General features: G+C 40.4%; 2 protein-coding genes across 7 annotated transcripts in view; one reads left to right on the top strand and one right to left on the bottom strand.

Annotated features, from left to right (window-relative positions):
* The window catches only part of ORC3 (origin recognition complex subunit 3), a 66,203-nt gene that overhangs the window by 19,558 nt on the left and 29,085 nt on the right, over positions 1-17,560 (bottom strand). Inside the window, exons 1-8 of one of the 5 annotated variants that reach the window (XM_075087241.1) lie at positions 17,160-17,295; positions 13,466-13,520; positions 10,158-10,255; positions 5,979-6,123; positions 4,545-4,649; positions 3,619-3,773; positions 2,522-2,673; positions 253-412 (exon numbers count right to left, since the gene is read on the bottom strand). In XM_075087241.1, coding sequence (XP_074943342.1) covers positions 253-412; positions 2,522-2,673; positions 3,619-3,773; positions 4,545-4,649; positions 5,979-6,123; positions 10,158-10,255; positions 13,466-13,520; positions 17,160-17,183 — 894 coding nt within the window. In that variant the 5' untranslated portion in view covers positions 17,184-17,295. Of the gene's footprint in view, positions 1-252; positions 413-2,521; positions 2,674-3,618; positions 3,774-4,544; positions 4,650-5,978; positions 6,124-10,157; positions 10,256-13,465; positions 13,521-17,159; positions 17,296-17,560 lie in introns of those variants that run through there. The other 4 variants (XM_075087238.1, XM_075087240.1, XM_075087239.1 and 1 more) reach the window with 4 other exon arrangements.
* Positions 17,390-17,560, top strand: part of RARS2 (arginyl-tRNA synthetase 2, mitochondrial) — a 40,038-nt gene continuing 39,867 nt past the window's right edge. The window contains exon 1 of one of the 2 annotated variants that reach the window (XM_075087249.1): positions 17,390-17,491. Coding sequence is in view for 1 of the 2 variants with exons in the window: in XM_075087246.1 (XP_074943347.1) it covers positions 17,453-17,491 (39 nt within the window). In the remaining variant the exon portion in view is untranslated. The remainder of the gene's footprint in view (positions 17,492-17,560) is intronic. The other variant, XM_075087246.1, reaches the window with a different exon arrangement.

Here is a 17,560-nt window from a genome sequence, read left to right as displayed (position 1 = left end):
TAATTGCCCCAGTATGTATGCACAGATGTCAATGCAAATGAAAGATGAAAGCAGATGTGTGAGTGTGTCTCAATGTGACAACGAAGCTTTCAGTATTAAGCTACTCTGCAGCTATGAGTAGAATTATCCAAACTCCACAGCTCTCAGGAACAGGCTGCATTTCGAAAGTTTCAGACAAACCTATTTTTAAAGGCCACACGTGTACGCTGGGCTTGAATATACACACACACTCCTGTTTAGAAAGGGAATTACCTTGTCAATTATAGTAGACAGGTGGTCCTTGCAGGAAAGGGACTGGAAAAGCTCTATGCACAGCAGAGAGGAAACAGAGTGAGGAAGTAGGCTGTGGATAATCATTGGAGATGTAGCGATTCCAAAAATCAGTACTAGAGGTAATTCATGGATATGCTGACTAGATCATGGGGGTAGGGAGAAAATAATAGTTACATTATAGAAAATCATGAAACAAATGCATTATGTTCCTACTACAGCACTGAGCTTAGACGCAGAAAGGTGTAAATGAAAAGATTTGTTGTAAGACACAAAAAGTTTTGTAAAACAAAATTTGTTGTAAAACAAAAAACCAGAAGAGTTTTGATGTGGAGTAAAATGAGAAAGAAGGGAAGCTGTTTAAAGCCCTAAAGTAGAAAATAAATTACATTGTAGGATTAAAATTTCAGAAAGCGGCATAAAAAGTATCTTTTCAGTTAGAGGATTGTACTGGTCCAATCTTCCTCAAAACTTTTATTCAGAGAACTGAATCTTATGATTTTTTCAAAAGAAATCAAGAAAAAATAAGAAGAGACATTAAACAGCTAACAGTCTCAAGAAAATGTACAGATTTTACACCATTTAATAAATGTAAAATAAATATGAAAGTCCTCTAACATTCTACATTCCCATTATACTTAAAAAGAATTCCAACTTCTCCAGAATCAATCTTCCTCTTCAGATAATTTTTTAGTATATGCTTTGCGAACTGATATCCAGGACTGAATGCTGTATTCGTTATGAACAGCATACAAATAATATAAAATACAGTGTTCTCAGTATTATTTCATCATTATTTTCATTTTATTATTTTCAAGGAGATACGAATTCTGCTATCTTAAATATCATGTAGGTTAAAATTGTCAATTTTTTCCCTTCCTCTTTTTTCACCACAGCAACTTTTTGACCTTTGTGTTGTTATCCCACAATTACTTCATGTCTTTAACTTCTCAAAAGTCACTGCTAGAGACTTAAACATAAAACCAATAAACTTCATAAATTACTGTCCACTGTTCATTACCTAAAAGAATAAATTGGGGAAAATTGGATCTTGTGATTAACAAATTAGAACCTCTCACATTTACCCACTTCACCCTTATTATTAAACATGTTTAAGACTGAAATGGAGAGAATAAACCCAAGCTCTACAATTAACCCAAAGATCTTTTTCAAAGTATTATGCAGCTCTGCCAAGCTTCTATTTTACCCATCTTCTATTTTACTTTAGTCGAGAACATCTTTAGTTATAAGATCACTTAAATCCTCTAAACCTTTTTTTCTGAAGAGACACACAGTCTATGAAAAAACTGTATTTGCAAGTAGTAGACTGACAGACCTGAACTGCTCATAATTAGGTATTTATCCTTGCCACAAAAAGCAAAATAAAACACAACACTTAAACAATTAAAACCTCATTTTACCCTGCCTTGCACCCTAATTATTTCCAGATAATTGTGCATTTCTGATTTTGCTTCTTGAAATGTTCCCCAGAGAATCCATCTGCCAGATCTGAAGCAGTAAGATATTTTTATTGTGAGTCTCTCAGCAAGTGAAACTGCCTAGCCTTGTTTAGATGTCATGTCAGGTGTGCACATTGCAGCTGAATTAGTTGTACAACTGCAGCCCCAATTCTGCTGCAACTGTAGTTTCAACCTGGGGACTAAGTGTAAAATGCTTTTTTTGGAGGACAGTATGGGTTTTTCATTAGAATGCATGAAATCATATTAAGGAAGACAGGTTAAGAAAGGACAAAGCATGGGAGCACCTGAAGTATCAGCTACTCATTACAGATCCTGGCCAATACTGAGAAATTCTCTGAGTAAGTTTTATATACTCCTATTAGTAAGCTAGTGACCTTTAAGCAGTATTACTTCAGTACCATGCAAAAACCATACTCCAAAAAGAATTTTAAAAGTCTACAGAAGAAAGATCTATGCATTTAAAAAAATTAGTTTCACAATTGCAAATTCTGTAACAACTAGTACCAATAAATCTTCTTATGTAAAGGATTAATTCAGCCAACCAATGTCTCAGCCCAGCCCCTAGGTACTCTGGTTCAGAGTCCCAAGTTAGCTTTAGGACAGTTTATCCCCAAAACCTAGCTAATAGGTTTTCGCTCAATCACTGCTGCAAAGAAGCAGCATCAATATTTGATTCCAACTCTCCATGGGCCTCATTGTTACACTTCAAAACAGCTACAAATAGAAAATGGGTAAAGGAAAAGAAGAACTAAAACTTCAGGTCACTTTACCTGCTGATGACTATAAAGTCTTGAAGTACTTTTGTGGTGAAACTTTCCATGTCTTTGAATATAACTACAACTGGAGGAGACTGCCACTGTCTAGAAGAGGAAGTTCTTTTTTTGCTCGGAGTTTCTGAATCTGTTTTCTTTGAAGACGTTTGCTATGCATTAATAAGCAGAAGACAGAAAAAATAAAAAGATTGAATCACATCTGCGATATTACAATGGTCCAAAGTGACATGACTGACTTTTTGCTACAGTCATATTTATTCTTAGGATCTAGAATTGCAAATTTTCTTCCTTCTGTTTGGCACAGCAGGAAGTACAAAGAATAAACAAATTTTAAAAACCCACATTCCAACAAAGGCAAGAATAGCAGAGCTGGTGAAATTCTGTTGGGACTGAGGGGGAAGATTTGAGTTGTGTACATGGACATTGCCCATTTCCTATATATCTTTACCCAGTAATAAAACGAGCATGTGCTCGTTAAGCTTTTATTTAACACACAGCTTTGATGAAGTCATCATAAAATCAGTTCTAACTTTTATTCGTGACAGAAACAAAACCTATAACTTCATTAACTTTATTAAATACAAAGATATAAAAAATTTTGAAAGTTATTTTCTCACTGCTTATCAATGTAGCATGGCCTGCAGGTGACATAACGGCACATGAGCACTAACATGGTGCCCTTCCCCTGGATGGCTGTTCTTTAATAAAGTTTTGTTTTAATAAACAAAACAGCACTCCTGGGAGAAAAGCATCTGGCAAGAAGTTGATACTGCATTTTAAGCTTCTAGTTCGCAATTAAACAGATGATAAAGTAGTACTTTTTGATTGTTTTTCAGAATTGTGACAGTCATAAGCTCATCAAAAACTAACTCTACATTTCTTATATATGTTACAGTTTTATATTCAGGTCACTTAATCCCAGTTATTTCTTAGTATTAAATGAAAAGCTAACTTTTTGAATTTTTTCACTATGGCATAGAAATTTGAGTTTTTCAGTTTCTTCTTTAAAAGCATCTAAAGGTCAGGCATTTTTATAAACTGGTGATACAAAAAAAAAAAAGAAAAAACAAAAAAAAAACAACCCACAAACATACCTTTGTTACACTTTCATACCAGTTAATAAGAGAAGTCATTGAACAACGTATTCTATTCTGGGAAACCTGCACGTAGTCCTCATCTTCCAATGAGTTCACATCTATAGAGCAGTTCATCAGCTGCCCCATCAGCTTCTGCATCAGATTTTTTATGCCTTCACAACACATTTTTCAGACACACAATAAAGACATTTGGTTATTCAGTCACGCTTCTCCAACTCATACTCTAAAAAATTACCCCAAGTTAACACTTATTATTTTTCACTTGCCTAATTATTCTCCTTCTCTCTCCAGAATGCACACCTCATGCTCCAGAAAGCTTGAAAGTATTCATGATATGCATATTGTTAATGCAATAAAAATTATCCTACTAATTTGCCTAGATAGCAACAGTTCAGGTTAAGTTGTTGGCCTTTCACCTTTCCTGAATTCCAGCCACGTCCTATTAGAGTGACCTAAAAATAAATAAGGCATCCAATCCACAGATCTGGGGATAACTGATTTTAATCTTTTTTCTTAAAAAATAAAACGGAGCAAGGAGAGTGGGACAAAATGTTGTTCTACCTATTCCTTCACTGTAATAATGTGACTGTAAGCATTCAAAAAGTGGAATGCGTATATATGCTGTCCAATTAAACAGCAGGAAAGCCAACCTATGATATCAACTTGCACTACACTAAGCAGCACGCTCTTGACATTTATGCTGCAACTAAGTAGTATTTCAGTCTTCATTGTTTTAAACAGAACTGGATACCTCTTAAAACACAGTAGGCATTACTGCTATGTTAACATGGGTTTGAGCAAATATTTAGAAAGTCTTCAATAACCCTCCCTCCTATTCTTCTTACATTTGGGGGCAAAAGCTAGAATTTCTAGTTAATTGGCAGCCTATTCAGATGAAGAAGCAAAGCTATTGAAATATTTACCCGGGCAATCTTTGGCTTCCAGCAAGGCTATATAAGGAGTAATGCTATTTTGAAGGACTTCTGAGAGACTTCTAAAAGTCAAGTCATGATCTGTAACATTTACACCTAGAAGACAGACAAATTTTTAAGGGCATTTTTCCTGTGATCCATGACCACAATGATTAAATAACAAACTGAACAGCAGACAAAAACCAGAAGATAACTCAAATATTCAAGGAAGGAATGAAAAGCATTGCATCATCTATGAGGAAAGACGAAACACTAGCAGAAGATTAGACATACATGTTAATGCTAGCTGATTAAAAGGAACAAGGAATCACTGCAAAGACCCCTCATATAGTTTGTGTGAGTTTTTTGTTTTTGTTTAGGTTTTTTTTTTTAAAGAAGAAAGATTTCTCAAGGGTGCAAACCTGCAAACAATAGTTTTCTAACTTCCCTGCTCCTCATACCCTCAAAAGCCATCCACAGTCGTCTAAGATGATAAAATTCACCTCCTCTAGAAGAGCAGTGCATACACCTGAGACCTGGATCCTCACACAGTAAGGACAAAAATTATTACGAGTTAGTATGAACTAACTGTTTGAATTTACTATGAAATACTCAATTTTTACTGCTTTTGTTAACATCCTTAGTCAACCAAAAAAAAAAAGAAAAAGCCCCTCCAGAAGGCAATTCACAGTTTCTTCCACAGAAATATTCATAGCAGGAACATCTCACTTTCTACTGCCTACAAAAGTAGACCACCTTAGCCTACTTAGCACTTAGTTTTGTTAGTGCTTACGTGGTAAATTTGGAGCACAGGCCTGATCTTAGGTTCCCTGAAATGATCCATTGAAAATGCAATCAGGTTGCCTTGAACCAGGTTTAGGATTATAGTTACAACCCTTTGAAAGAAAGGTGGGGGGACGAGGTAGAGAAAAATAAAGACATACTTCAGAACTTCACTAACTTCAGTAACACGTTCTTCAGCTATTTTCTTCACCCTCTGCTCCTTTTCCAAGATAACGACACTACTTTCCTACATATAAAAATGCACTGCAAGAACATGTATCGGAAATACTGCAAGACCACATATCAGAAATACAGAAGCTGTGTAATTCCATGGTTAGTCATAGAAACCACCAAGCATGTTGGTGGCAGAAAGAGAGACAGAATCAAAGCATCTCCAGTGCATCAGGAAAGAAACCCCAGATCACTACCAAATGCCTAAGACAGACCTTTAGGGAACATGTTACCTTACTGCACTATTATGCATAATAAGAAGAGGAAGGAGGTCTTACCCTGCTTCCTTCTTCCAGCCCAGTCTCTTCTGTCAACATTTCTGAAGCTGATATTGCTCACAGTAATTGCCAGAAGTCGGCACTATATTTTTCTTTGATATCTGTGTCAGTTTTATTCAGATGTACATAACAGAATATATCTTTAAAAAATTACCTAAGACAAGAGCTGCAGTAGGGATTTCTCTGGACTTCATCCAACAAGTCCATTTTGTTGTCTTCTCTTGGAACTCAGAATGAGACCGCCTCAAAAAACTCACTAGGTTATCAAATAACTGCTTATTCAAGTCTTCCTGTATTTGCTGTAAACAAACAGAGAGGGATTTTATTTACAAAAATGTGGAAACACCAGAATATCTTCCTTTTCCTACTCGTTTCCTGAGTAGTTTTTAACCCTTAAAACTCCAGGGTAAAATTTTAATAACACTAAGTTTTCCTGTGACCTATAAACATGCTAATCTACTCACTGTGTGGCAAACACACACCTTTCCCATCTTGGAACTTCTGGTCAAACGCCTCAACAGTAACTTGGAAAGCAAATGAGCTTAACTGTTGTCACACCACAGGGAAGAAGAAAAAAAAGCCCCTACTGACCAAGTGCAAGTGACATAGGAAGAATAAAACAATGTAACTAGTTTCTGGAAGAATGTTCATGAGAATTCCTATTATTTCCTCTTGGCTTACAAAACACCTGTAAACATTTTTCTGAGAAATCCATACAAGAGCAAACATTCAGCTCCTCCAGATCTAAATCAGGATAAAAGGGGGAAAAAAAAAAAGGAAAGCATTAAGTATGTTTTATAGGAAAAAATACTAAGCCACTAAACTACATGACTGCCACATTTGCTACACTGCCTTTTGCCTTCAGGATGATTTTCATGCAAGAAAATGTATATGCAGGAATATATGGGAAGGTGAAAGAAAGCAGGGGGAGATAAAACTTTTAAAGGCACATGTTTAGTGGCAGCATTTTGTATTTCTTTTATTATATATGTGCCTTTGAAAATCTGTCTCTAATCCAAAATGTATCTTCTGCTAGAACTCTGTACTCAAAAGTTCAGGGTATCAATATATACTCTCAAACATAGATGTTAGAAACAAGATTAAATCCTTGCCTCCAATAAAATCATCATCAAGATTAGCAACAAAAAGTGACACACGCAGAGCAGTGAACTTGATTTTAAACGAAGTGGCAAAGACCGTCTCTAGCAGCATCGATGAGGCAGCTATCAAAGGAGTTAAGGTGACATCTCCAAGAGATGGCACACATGCCTGCTCCATTTCCATTATACAGAAGAGTTCCTGTTGCTCTCCTGAACAACTGATAAAACTGTACACAAAGTAATCTTACTCTTTTCACCCTCTACTTATTAAAAAATATGTTTCTGGCCTTTCTGATGTTCATTGTGCACCTCTGAGCTCCCACCTGAAAAATTCTATGGAAACTCAGAATAAACCGTAACACGGCATTTTAAAAAGAAGACTTTATGCCATCAGCTTTATAATAGCATCGTAACAGCTCCTGTATTACCATACACACCCCTAACAATCCTCTGAGCTTCTGCTTCAGAATCTATCAGACCTCGAGCTTCTTCTGTTCATTACTGGACATGCTTTCACTAAGCTACCCTAACAAGAACCTAAATCCTTACTTTGCATGGTTACAGTATGAATTATTTCTTCCAATGCACACTTGTGAAGATGGAATTCAGTCTGCCATAGCACTACACATTTACTTAGCTTTCTTAAAATCCATCAGTCTTTTCTTGTCATAACAACTTTGTTACTGGCACTATTTTGGTAGTGTTCAAGAAAGTACACTAGGCTGCTCTGCATCTCAAGTGACCAGCCCATTTACTTGCAAGACACAGCTTCCTCTGGAAAAGTCATATGAACTGGAAGTTCAGTCCATTCTACGACACTAGGTTTGGTCGTGATTATCTGCTGTGTGGTATGAAAACCATTACCTGCAGATTAGAGCTAAAACTACCATATTACAGCCCTACACTTAGGCTTTTGGGTTCTAACCTGGATCCTGGTAGTGCAACTGGAATTCCTCTCCTTAGAGGAAGGAAATGTTTCTGAAAGCCCTTGATGAGGTGTATCATAGTAAGAACACTTGCAAGGCCACAGCAGGGGTGAAAACTGGGATACTGTGCAATACTGAAACAAAAGAGGTCCAAAAATCACCATCCTAAAATGAAGGACAACTCCTGCAGTACTTTTGCCAGCTTTTGATTTTGTGAGGATCCCGAAAGGATGTCATCAACAGATGACAGGTGGTGCTACCACAATCACAGCATAGTTTATGATGGACATAAAAAGTCCAAGGGTGCTCCTCAACAAAGTACTTGAGGTCAAATCCTCTTCACTCTTCCACACCTCAAGTAGATACCAGAAAACTGGGAAAACACTAGTACAAGCACATGGCCTGCCAACAAATTGTCAGGTGGCAGTACCCTGGCAAAAACTGGAGAACATCCTGCTAGGCTCCCTTAGCACACTACCAGAGCCCCTAGAATAGAAGTCCAAACCAGCAAGCCATGCACTTCCTGGGTATTCTGCCATGAATCAGTTTACTGCACCAAGGTTTGAAAGTATATAAGGAATAAAATCCTGCCCACACCTACCTGGTCTGACCTTACAGGTGATGCCGCTTTGAGCATGAGTTCAGACTAGAGCCTTTCTAAGGTCCTTCCAACCTGAATTATCACACAATTTTATGTCTAAGAAAAATTATCACCTCCAATTTTTCTAACAGCGGGATACAAGGATGGTAATTCAAACCTCAGTGGAAAAAAATATCAGAGATACCCCAGAAGCTGTATAACGAAAATTCTATGTATGGCAGCAAAAGTAACGGCAGGTAATCTGCCCTTGGGCAAATCAAACTCCAAAGCAAAGCCCATATCAATTTGTCAATGTAGCATGAACTGTCATCCATCTGGAGGGGGAAGAACTGAGGAAAGTATTTGGCAAACTCCTCCTACCCTTGTTTACTTTGAGGCTGCTAGATTTAGAACAGGAAAGAATGATGATTTTGCAGATGGCAGTGACTCTGTGCTGAGTGGTTAAGGGAGGCTTTTGCTACGATGGGCTGTGCCTGCTGCTCTGGCAGAGCACTACCAGGAAAAAAAACAACACTTCTTCAACCTGAAAATCCCGCAGTCACTGTTGGCAATGTCGAAGCATTGTCCCAAAAGCCTTGACAACACAGTGCCAAAGAAAGAAGATTCAAGAAAAGGTCTTTCAGAAGTAGCTTCAGAATGTCATCTTTCCTGTAATCCACTGTGTAGCTGACAAGGCAGTTTCTGGTGCAGCTGCCAACATTACTGCCAGTGCTGGTAGCTAACCTCTCAAGCTGAAGCAGTTGGCAGGAAGATACCAAATATACCTCCACAAACTTCTGTGTGTCCTCCATAATCAGCACGGCTATGTAGTGCGCTGCTTTGCTCAGCCTGGCTAGTTATGGTTTGAAAAGGGTGCTGACTAGCCAAAGTGAACTAGACCATGGAATAGTAGGAACAGAATTAGAGGAATTTATGAGTTTAGCCCGAGGGTCCAGATTGTAAGCTACATCCAGCTGGCTTCTACTGCACATCCCAAAACAAACTTAGGAAAAAAAAAATCTCATAATATCTAGAGCCCAACAGCAGGCAGAGGAATATGGAATACTTGCCCAGAATCCTTGACACTGAATAGAAGAGGAAATCCCTGCTGTACGGAAGCAATTATTCATACTATGATAAAAGCCAGCGGGCTGTAGGGACACAACAGCATACCATCTAACATACCACAATTAGGAGGCCACAGTTCAGTATGACATTAACTCTGATCCCCACCAAACAACTCCATTGACGCTGTCCATACTAATTCAGACTACGCTTGCAGCTGTGTCATTCCGTATTTGACATCCATGCAGTTGTATTCATATAAATCCACTGTGAATCCTGGGCTGCTATGAACTCTGTAACACTGAGGTCAAGAGCAGCCCAAAATTCTCAGAGGGCTGGCAAGCACATAACCGAAGATAGGAAACAGCAGTATGCCAGGAATTAATAAAAAGGATAATTAGTAAGAAGAGAAGCTTAGAAACAGCAGCTGAAAGCATCAAAAGAATGTAATTGTGTGGCTAGAAGTAACGTGCAATTGATGGATTTATTATTACTATTTTACATTATGGACAGGGATTTCAGTCTTAGTCAATATTTCTGGCCCTTTTATTGCTTTAACTAATTACTGTTTTAAGCATGTAAAAAAGATCTTCAGAAACAAAGAAGTAAGCAGCATTTTTATAAACGCAAATCATTGCTTTAGTACTAGGTGCAAGACTCACCTCCGTTTCCGATTTGACCTGCTTCCATAAAGACTGACAAATAACAAACCGCAAGTCAGTATCTTCTGAATCATTGTTTCCTCCTCTGAAATCATTAGCTATAAAGACAGAAAGCAAAGGCAAGCACAAATAAGATTATTAAACAAAGCATTTCTTGTTCAGAAGAAAACGAAGCACCTGACTGAAACAAGAACATCTTAATATACGTATATATCTGATGGAGGTGACTTTTCTCTTAACCAATTAACTAACTGCTGGTATCTGGTAAAATAAGCGAGGGAATGAGCAGAATCTGTTACCCACGTATGCAGGCAAAAGGTAAAGAACTGGCTTCCACCTCAAATCCCAGATGAGCTAAAGGCTAAATCAGAGCAAACAGCCTTTATTATTAAAATAGAATAAAAATTTTAAAAAAATCTTTCCCTTGCTTCAGAAAGTTTTGTGGGTCTCTTTACCTATTAAATATTCAATCCTCCTTCACTATTACAGTCAGATATGAACCATAAAGGCTTGTAAGAATAGACACATGAAACTCCTTCCTGTTCCCCAGGGAAGATGCAGCTAACACCAATTTCCTGAAAATAATAAGGTATACTGGGAGAGAACTGTTAGGTTACATGAAATACAGATTTTTTTTTTTAAAAATACATTTAACTGATACAACTATTCCAGCAAAACTGTTAAGTGCAAAGCAGGCCTATGTTTCTGGCTCTCCTCTAAATCATCTCACAATTCTACACATACTTTTTATGAAAAAGGAGAATCAGATCTTTTTTGGTAAAACAGTGTCTTGGCACATTTTCTGAATACATCTGGCTTCCCAGTTGCTGCTCTGCCTCACAGATGAGAGTATAGAAACTCTCTACCAGCTCCCAGCTAAGAAGGAGAGACAGAGCTGGAAGTAAAATGGGAGACTGACAAGAAAGTAGTATAACTGAGTGAGATTTTTCTCTTTGTTTTTCCTCCCACATTCACACAGTCTACATTTCCCTTAATGACAAAAAAAACCCCAAAAACAAAAACCACAACACCCAAAACAAACAAACCAACCCGAACACTAACTGAAAGAACAAAGACTGAAGGTTAAGTAAACAGCCTCTTAGCTGTTGCTACTAGGCAACGTTTAATGTAACAATTTATTTTTTTTTCTAAATGTATGCATATGAAAAATTTAATTTCCTAGCCATTAATGTCCATTTAGTGGCCATTCAATGGAGCATTAGCAGTGGTCTGATCTCTAGAAAAGAACCAGTTAATGAGCATATTCTATCTCCCAAGCCATTAAAAACATCCAAATCAGCTCTGTAAATAAGGAATAAGAGGCATTCCTGATCCTCTGGTTTCATTGTCTCCCGTAAACTAACAACTCATTTGTATCCCCAAGAAAAATCACTTAAAATACATAGCCCACGCTGGTTACACAGGTCTTAGGCTTTTAGTTAAAGAAAATCCAGCCACCACACTATAAGTAATATACCACGGCATAATATTCTTTTTGTACTACCAGACCTCAAACTATACATGCACACAGGCCTTTTGTGAGGTGCAACAGTATTATCAACTATCCGTAACTGAAACTTCACACTTGACAGATTTGCTCTTCCAAAATAGACGCACAAAGCACGGTTCATTTAGAACACCATTCTAACCAACTGCTGGGAGCAGCCAAACTCACTAATCTCTGCCTCTCTTTTAAGGGTATGTCATGGTTTCAGCTGGGATAGTTAATTTTCTTCACTGTAGCTGCTATAGTGCTGTGCTTTGGACTTAGCATGAAAATAATGTTGATAACACAGTTTTAGTTGTTGCTAGGTAGTGCTTGTACTAGTCAAGGAATTTCCTAGCCACCCATGCTCTGTCAGGTGCACAAGAAGCCAGGAGGGGAGGGGGCACAGCCAAGACTGGCCAAAGGCATATTCCATGTCATATGATGTCATGCCCAGTATACTATCTGGGGGGAGTTGGCCAGGGGAAGCAGTGATCAGGGCTTGGGGACTGGCGGCATCAGATTATGGGTGGTGAGTGGTTGCATCACTTGTTGTTTGAGTTTCTTTTCCCTCCTCCCGAGGTTTCACCTCTCCCTCTCATTATTTTCCTTTTCATTATATTGTTATTCTTATTAATAATATTTTATTTTAATTATTAAACTGTTCTTATCTCAACCCACAAATTTTCTTACTTAGGCCCTTCCGATTCTCTCTCCCATCCAACTGGAGTGGGGGGGAGTGAGCAAGCGGCTGGCTGGTGCTTAGCTGCTGGCTGGGGCTAAACCACAACAGGGTAGTTCAGTCAATTTTATTTTTCTTTTTCAAAGCATTTGCTAACTGGAACAAAATGTTCAGTAGGATTTATCCAAGTGTTACTAACCTTGCAAAAACAAAAACATAACATCCAGTAAGGGCTAAAACTTCAATGTGGTTTAAGTGCATAGGTCTTGGTTGTCGGTTTATTTATCTTGCAGTGACAGACTGGATTGTTTCCCTCCTCCTCACTCCCTGAGCTACAGATGTGCCAACTCTCATGGAAAAAATAATTTGGGATTAATTTTAAAGCAGGTGTTACAGTAAGTCCCTCTGGTAATGAATGAGTCTGTAGTGATTTCCACAAAAATCTGGCCTTACTACTTTCCCCTCCACTTTTTTTATACAAATTGCACACCTTTTGACAGCTCTGGTGCTGCCCAAAAAAGTTTAACCTGGGAATAAGAACATTAAGTTTCCTAACTGATTCTCAAACAGGAACTATTTAAGCAGCATTATTTATGGCTCCAAATAAGATTCACTCCTTTTCAGTCTTCCTCAAATGACAAGAGACCTGTATACACAGCATATAGGCTAGAGATAATTTAACATATAACAAACATTAGTGCACAGAAGCCATGGAGTCTTCACAAATGGCTTTTCTTTCTTCTTTTCCTCACGAAACTTAGGCAAACTACCAATAACATGATGCGACTTGTTAATGGGATACAACTTCTGACTCCCATAGCTTAAAAGTGGCTCATTCAGACTCTCCAGATAGTTTTTCAGTCAGTAAACAATTTATGGTAGCATGGAAAGGAGTTTTCCTGTAAAAAAAAATTGCAAAGACAAAGCTATATGATCTTGATTGCTTGAGATAAAAAAAACAACCCACAACATTTACACTAGCCACAGCTTGCTGGGGTTACTCTGAAGAAATGAGTTTTCAGCAGTACCGACAACAAGGAGCAATAGAAATCCTCACGCAAGTACAACAGAAATCAGTCAGATGTGGTGAACCTTCCAGGATTAAGCCAAGCATAGTGACACATATCAAAATGCACTAACCTGTTTTCTTAGACACCCTTCTCTTCTTGGGACTTGGTTTAAAAACAAAGCAGCCCTAGAGAATAGCAAAAAAAAAACCCCAACTTATATAAAAGTTTATAAAAATATATACAACATAAGCATCAATCTGACTGGCTCCCAAAGCCGCTTTATTCTCCTTTGATTTCAGTGCTCCATTAAACCAACCATTTGAGCTGAACTGCCATCATCTTAAGGATATCAGTTTGCATGCTGTCCCTTTATGTTCCTGTTTCAGGCTGGAAAACTATTGGAAGCAGTGTCCCAGCATATCTGGGAGGAACTTTTTCAACTTTCCATTACGTTCTTCAATTCAACCATCAACTAGAACAGCAGCAGATTCTTTAAACTTCTCATAACCTCCAAGAGGTGTAGAATTCAGAGGAAATTATTCCCTGAGGACACTTCAGTGGAGTTTTCCCAGTACAGTTTCAGTTAAAAACAAAAGAAAAAAAAGGCAAGAGGCTGAGATGCACAGAAAAGGCGACCCAGAATAATGCAATGAGTATTAAGTCACTTACAGAAGCTAATGACATGCCCTAGCTACACAGGACAAGTGCATCCCAACTCAAAAAAGTAAAGATGGTTAGAAGCAGAATGACAAATAGTTTGGCAAAGGTTCACGTAAATAGAAACCATGGCTCCAAGGAAGTCCTCCAGACAGAAGTCATCTCCCAGTCAGATCAGTTTTATCACAAAGTATTAAGCTTTGAATTCTGGAAGACTTTTTCTTTTTCCTCTAGAAAATCTGAAATTTCTTCTTCCCTCATCCTCTCAAATAAAAACTCATGTCTTTTGAAGAGTTATAATAATTTCCTATATATCTGAGATCATACACATTCCCCAACTCTTGCGGATAGGAAGGCTCTGCAGAGGGATCTGGACAGCCTGGATCGATGGGCTGAGGTCAATTGTATGAGGTTTAAAAAGGCCAAGTGCCGGGTCCTGCACTTGGGTCACAACAACCCCACACAACGCCACAGTTTTGTGTCTGGAGAGCTGCCTGGCAGAGGACCTGGGGGTGTTGGTTGACAGCCAGCTGAACATGAGCCAGCAGTGTGCCCAGGTGGCCAAGAAGGCTAATGGCATCCTGGCTTGTACCAGGAATAGTGTGGCCAGCAGGAGCAGGGAGGTGATCGTGCCCCTGTACTCAGCACTGGTGAGGCCACACCTCGAGTACTGTGATCAGTTTTGGGCCCCTCACTACAAGAAGGACATTGAGGTGCTGGAGCGTGTCCAGAGAAGGGCAATAAAACGGATGGAGGGTCTGGAGAGCAGGTTTTCTGAGGAGAGGTTGAAGGAAGTGTTTAGCTTGGAGAAGAGGAGGCTGAGGGGATACCTTATCGCTCTCTGCAACTACCTGAGAGGAGGTTGTAGCGAGGTGGGTGTTGGTCTCTTCTCCCAAGTCACTAGTAATAGGACAAGAGGAAATGGCTTCAAGTTGCACCAGAGGAGATTTAGATTGGATATTAGGAAAAATTTCTTTACTGATAGAGTGGTCAGGCATTGGAACAGGCTGCCCAGAGAGGTGGTGGAGTCACCATCCCTGGAGGTATTTAAAAGACATGTAGACGTGCCACTTCAGGGCACGGTTTAGCAGACATGGTGGTGTTGGGTTGATGGTGGACTTCATGATCCTAGAGGTCTTTTCCAACATGAATAATTCTGATTCTATGATAACTCACTATGAGGTTCTTGTGCTACAGCAAGTGGGAAGGAAACACACACATGTATTCCAATAAACAGACTGATTCAATCCTGTATTTCTCAATGGAGATGCTTATATAAGCAAAGATTATTGAACTTAACCAAGGATAGTTCAGCCACTAGTGTAAGAATGATGTAGTGAAAATAAAACTCCAGAGTATGTTCAATTTTGATTGCAGGCACCAGCCTGTTGAGTGACTTTGGACCTGTGATTTCCCTTCTGATAAAAGTAAGAAATTGCAGTAAAACACTGATAACTATAACGGCCTCCTCCGAAAAACAGCCTTACAAATTGGAGATGCCTTCAGATACTGTCCATTTTACCACGTATATTAGCAGCCATCTAAAACCGGCTGGACAGAAGTTGTCGTTATTCTACAGATCCTAAACACTCTGGAACAATTCCACCACTATAAAAAGCTATACTACAGCCTTATTTATGCTGCAGTCCACACCACATGTCAGAACAGTAATTCACAAGAGCGCAACTGGAATTGGCCAAAATACTATAAATCATATATGTGATTTGTATAGAACTTTTTTTCTTAAAAAATGTAAATTAATTATTTCAAATAATTATTTATGGTGTGACTTTTGGGGTTGTCCTGTGCAGGGACAGGAGTTGGACTCAATGATCCTTGTGCGTCCCTTCCAACTCAGGACATTCTATGATTCTATGAAAAAATTAAATTAAGAAAAAAGAATTTTCATTCTAAAAGAAGAAACCAGGTATGCTTAAGTCAAGTGAAACATATATATTCTTTAATGCTTTACAAGCATTGGATTTCCCTATGCCACCGAATGTAGCACAGACCAGAATATAAAATGGCAAAGAAGTATTACATGTAAGACAGGGGAAGCAAGGAGTGGGACACCTTTCACTACCTAACTACTTAAAGGCAACAGCCATTTTTGAAAGGGAAATCCGCCTGTTTTGGATTAAGTTTTGAAATTAAGTTTTGATTAAGTATTTCTGTTTGGAAATACTTCCCTTTACTCCTAAAAGCAATGATGCACAAGGGACTTCCACACCGAAGGATCCAGCTGCACATCACAATTCAGTGAAAAACGATATAAGGGAGGAGTCTTCTGACGATAAAACGCATACCTTTCTCCTGTGAACCACTGCTACAGTTCACTATATGATCAAGCAAGACAAGAAGTTAAACGTTCCAATACAACATTTTAAGTCTCGCTACATATTAACGCTCTGATGAACGCCCTGTCCCTACTGCCAACACTGACTATAGGCCAGATACAAGCTTTAAACTCAGAAATACCAAGGCGATAACAGGTGCTTAACATCACGTGCGAGTCACGGCACTTTTATTTCTCCATTGAATTAGTTTTGGGGGAAGACGCAACGAGCGTTTCGAAGCGGCAGCAAGCAATGCCAAGAGGCTTTAGCTGGAAGCGGCAACATCTACGGCTACAAGGCTGCTGCTCGGTCCTAGGTGAGGTTTGCGTCGAGCACGATCGCTTTGCGTGTGCCAGCAGGCGGGAGAAGCGGGGCAGGAGGGCCGGCTGCCGACTGTGTGGCGAGAAGCAAAAGCGCCTCGGGTGAAGCGGAACCGAGGGGGTGTCCCGAGGGGCATGTGTGAGGACGGGCCACCAAGGCTTTGAGGCTGCAAGGGAAGGGAACGGACGGCGAAACAGGGCACCGGGGAGCCCGAGAGCAGGGGACGAGGTACGGCGGTAAGAGGAGCAGCCGCAGGAGCCGAGAGGGAGATGGGTCCGACCCCTCCGCACCCGCAGGGCCGCGCTGCTCTCCTCACACCAGGGGCGCTCCGGTCGGACGAAACCGTCCCGTCCCGTCCCGTCCCGTCCCGCCCCGGGGGGGGGGAGGGGGGCAGCCAGCGCCTTGAGGCCCCAAGCCACCTCCGCAGAGCGGGAGTGAAACCCCGTCCGTCCGCCTGTCTGTCCCCCTCCTCGCCCGGAGCGGCAGCCGGAGAACAGCCCCCCCTCTCACCTTGGAGACGGAGCAGGTGCTCATATCGCCGCCCTCCCGCCTCAGCCCCAGCCCCAGCGGTACCGGATGAGGCGCCCGCCGCCGCCTAGGCTCCCGCCGCGGCAGGGAGGGCGGGCGCAGGCGCACTGCGGGAACGCCGCCTGCCTCCCCCCTGCGCAAAGGAGTGCAATGGGCTCTTCCGCGCCCTCCCACCCCTGTCCTGAGAGTGGTACGACCCAGCCCGCCCCTGGGCGGGCGAAAAGGTGAGGTGAGGGGAGTGGGGGGGCCGCCTCCTTTCGCCTGGCGCCGCGGCCATGGCCTCCTGTTCCTTTCGGAGGAGCATCGCTTCCCAGGTACCCCGCTCCCTCTCGCACATCGCCGGAAGGAGGGGCGCGCCGCAACAGACACTTCCCATTTGCGCC

This window comes from Phalacrocorax aristotelis, chromosome 3 (assembly GCF_949628215.1).
Source record: "Phalacrocorax aristotelis chromosome 3, bGulAri2.1, whole genome shotgun sequence".
NCBI lineage: Eukaryota > Metazoa > Chordata > Aves > Suliformes > Phalacrocoracidae > Phalacrocorax > Phalacrocorax aristotelis.
The sequence above is the reverse complement of the archived record's forward strand: the minus strand, read 5'-3'. Positions and strand labels throughout refer to the sequence as shown.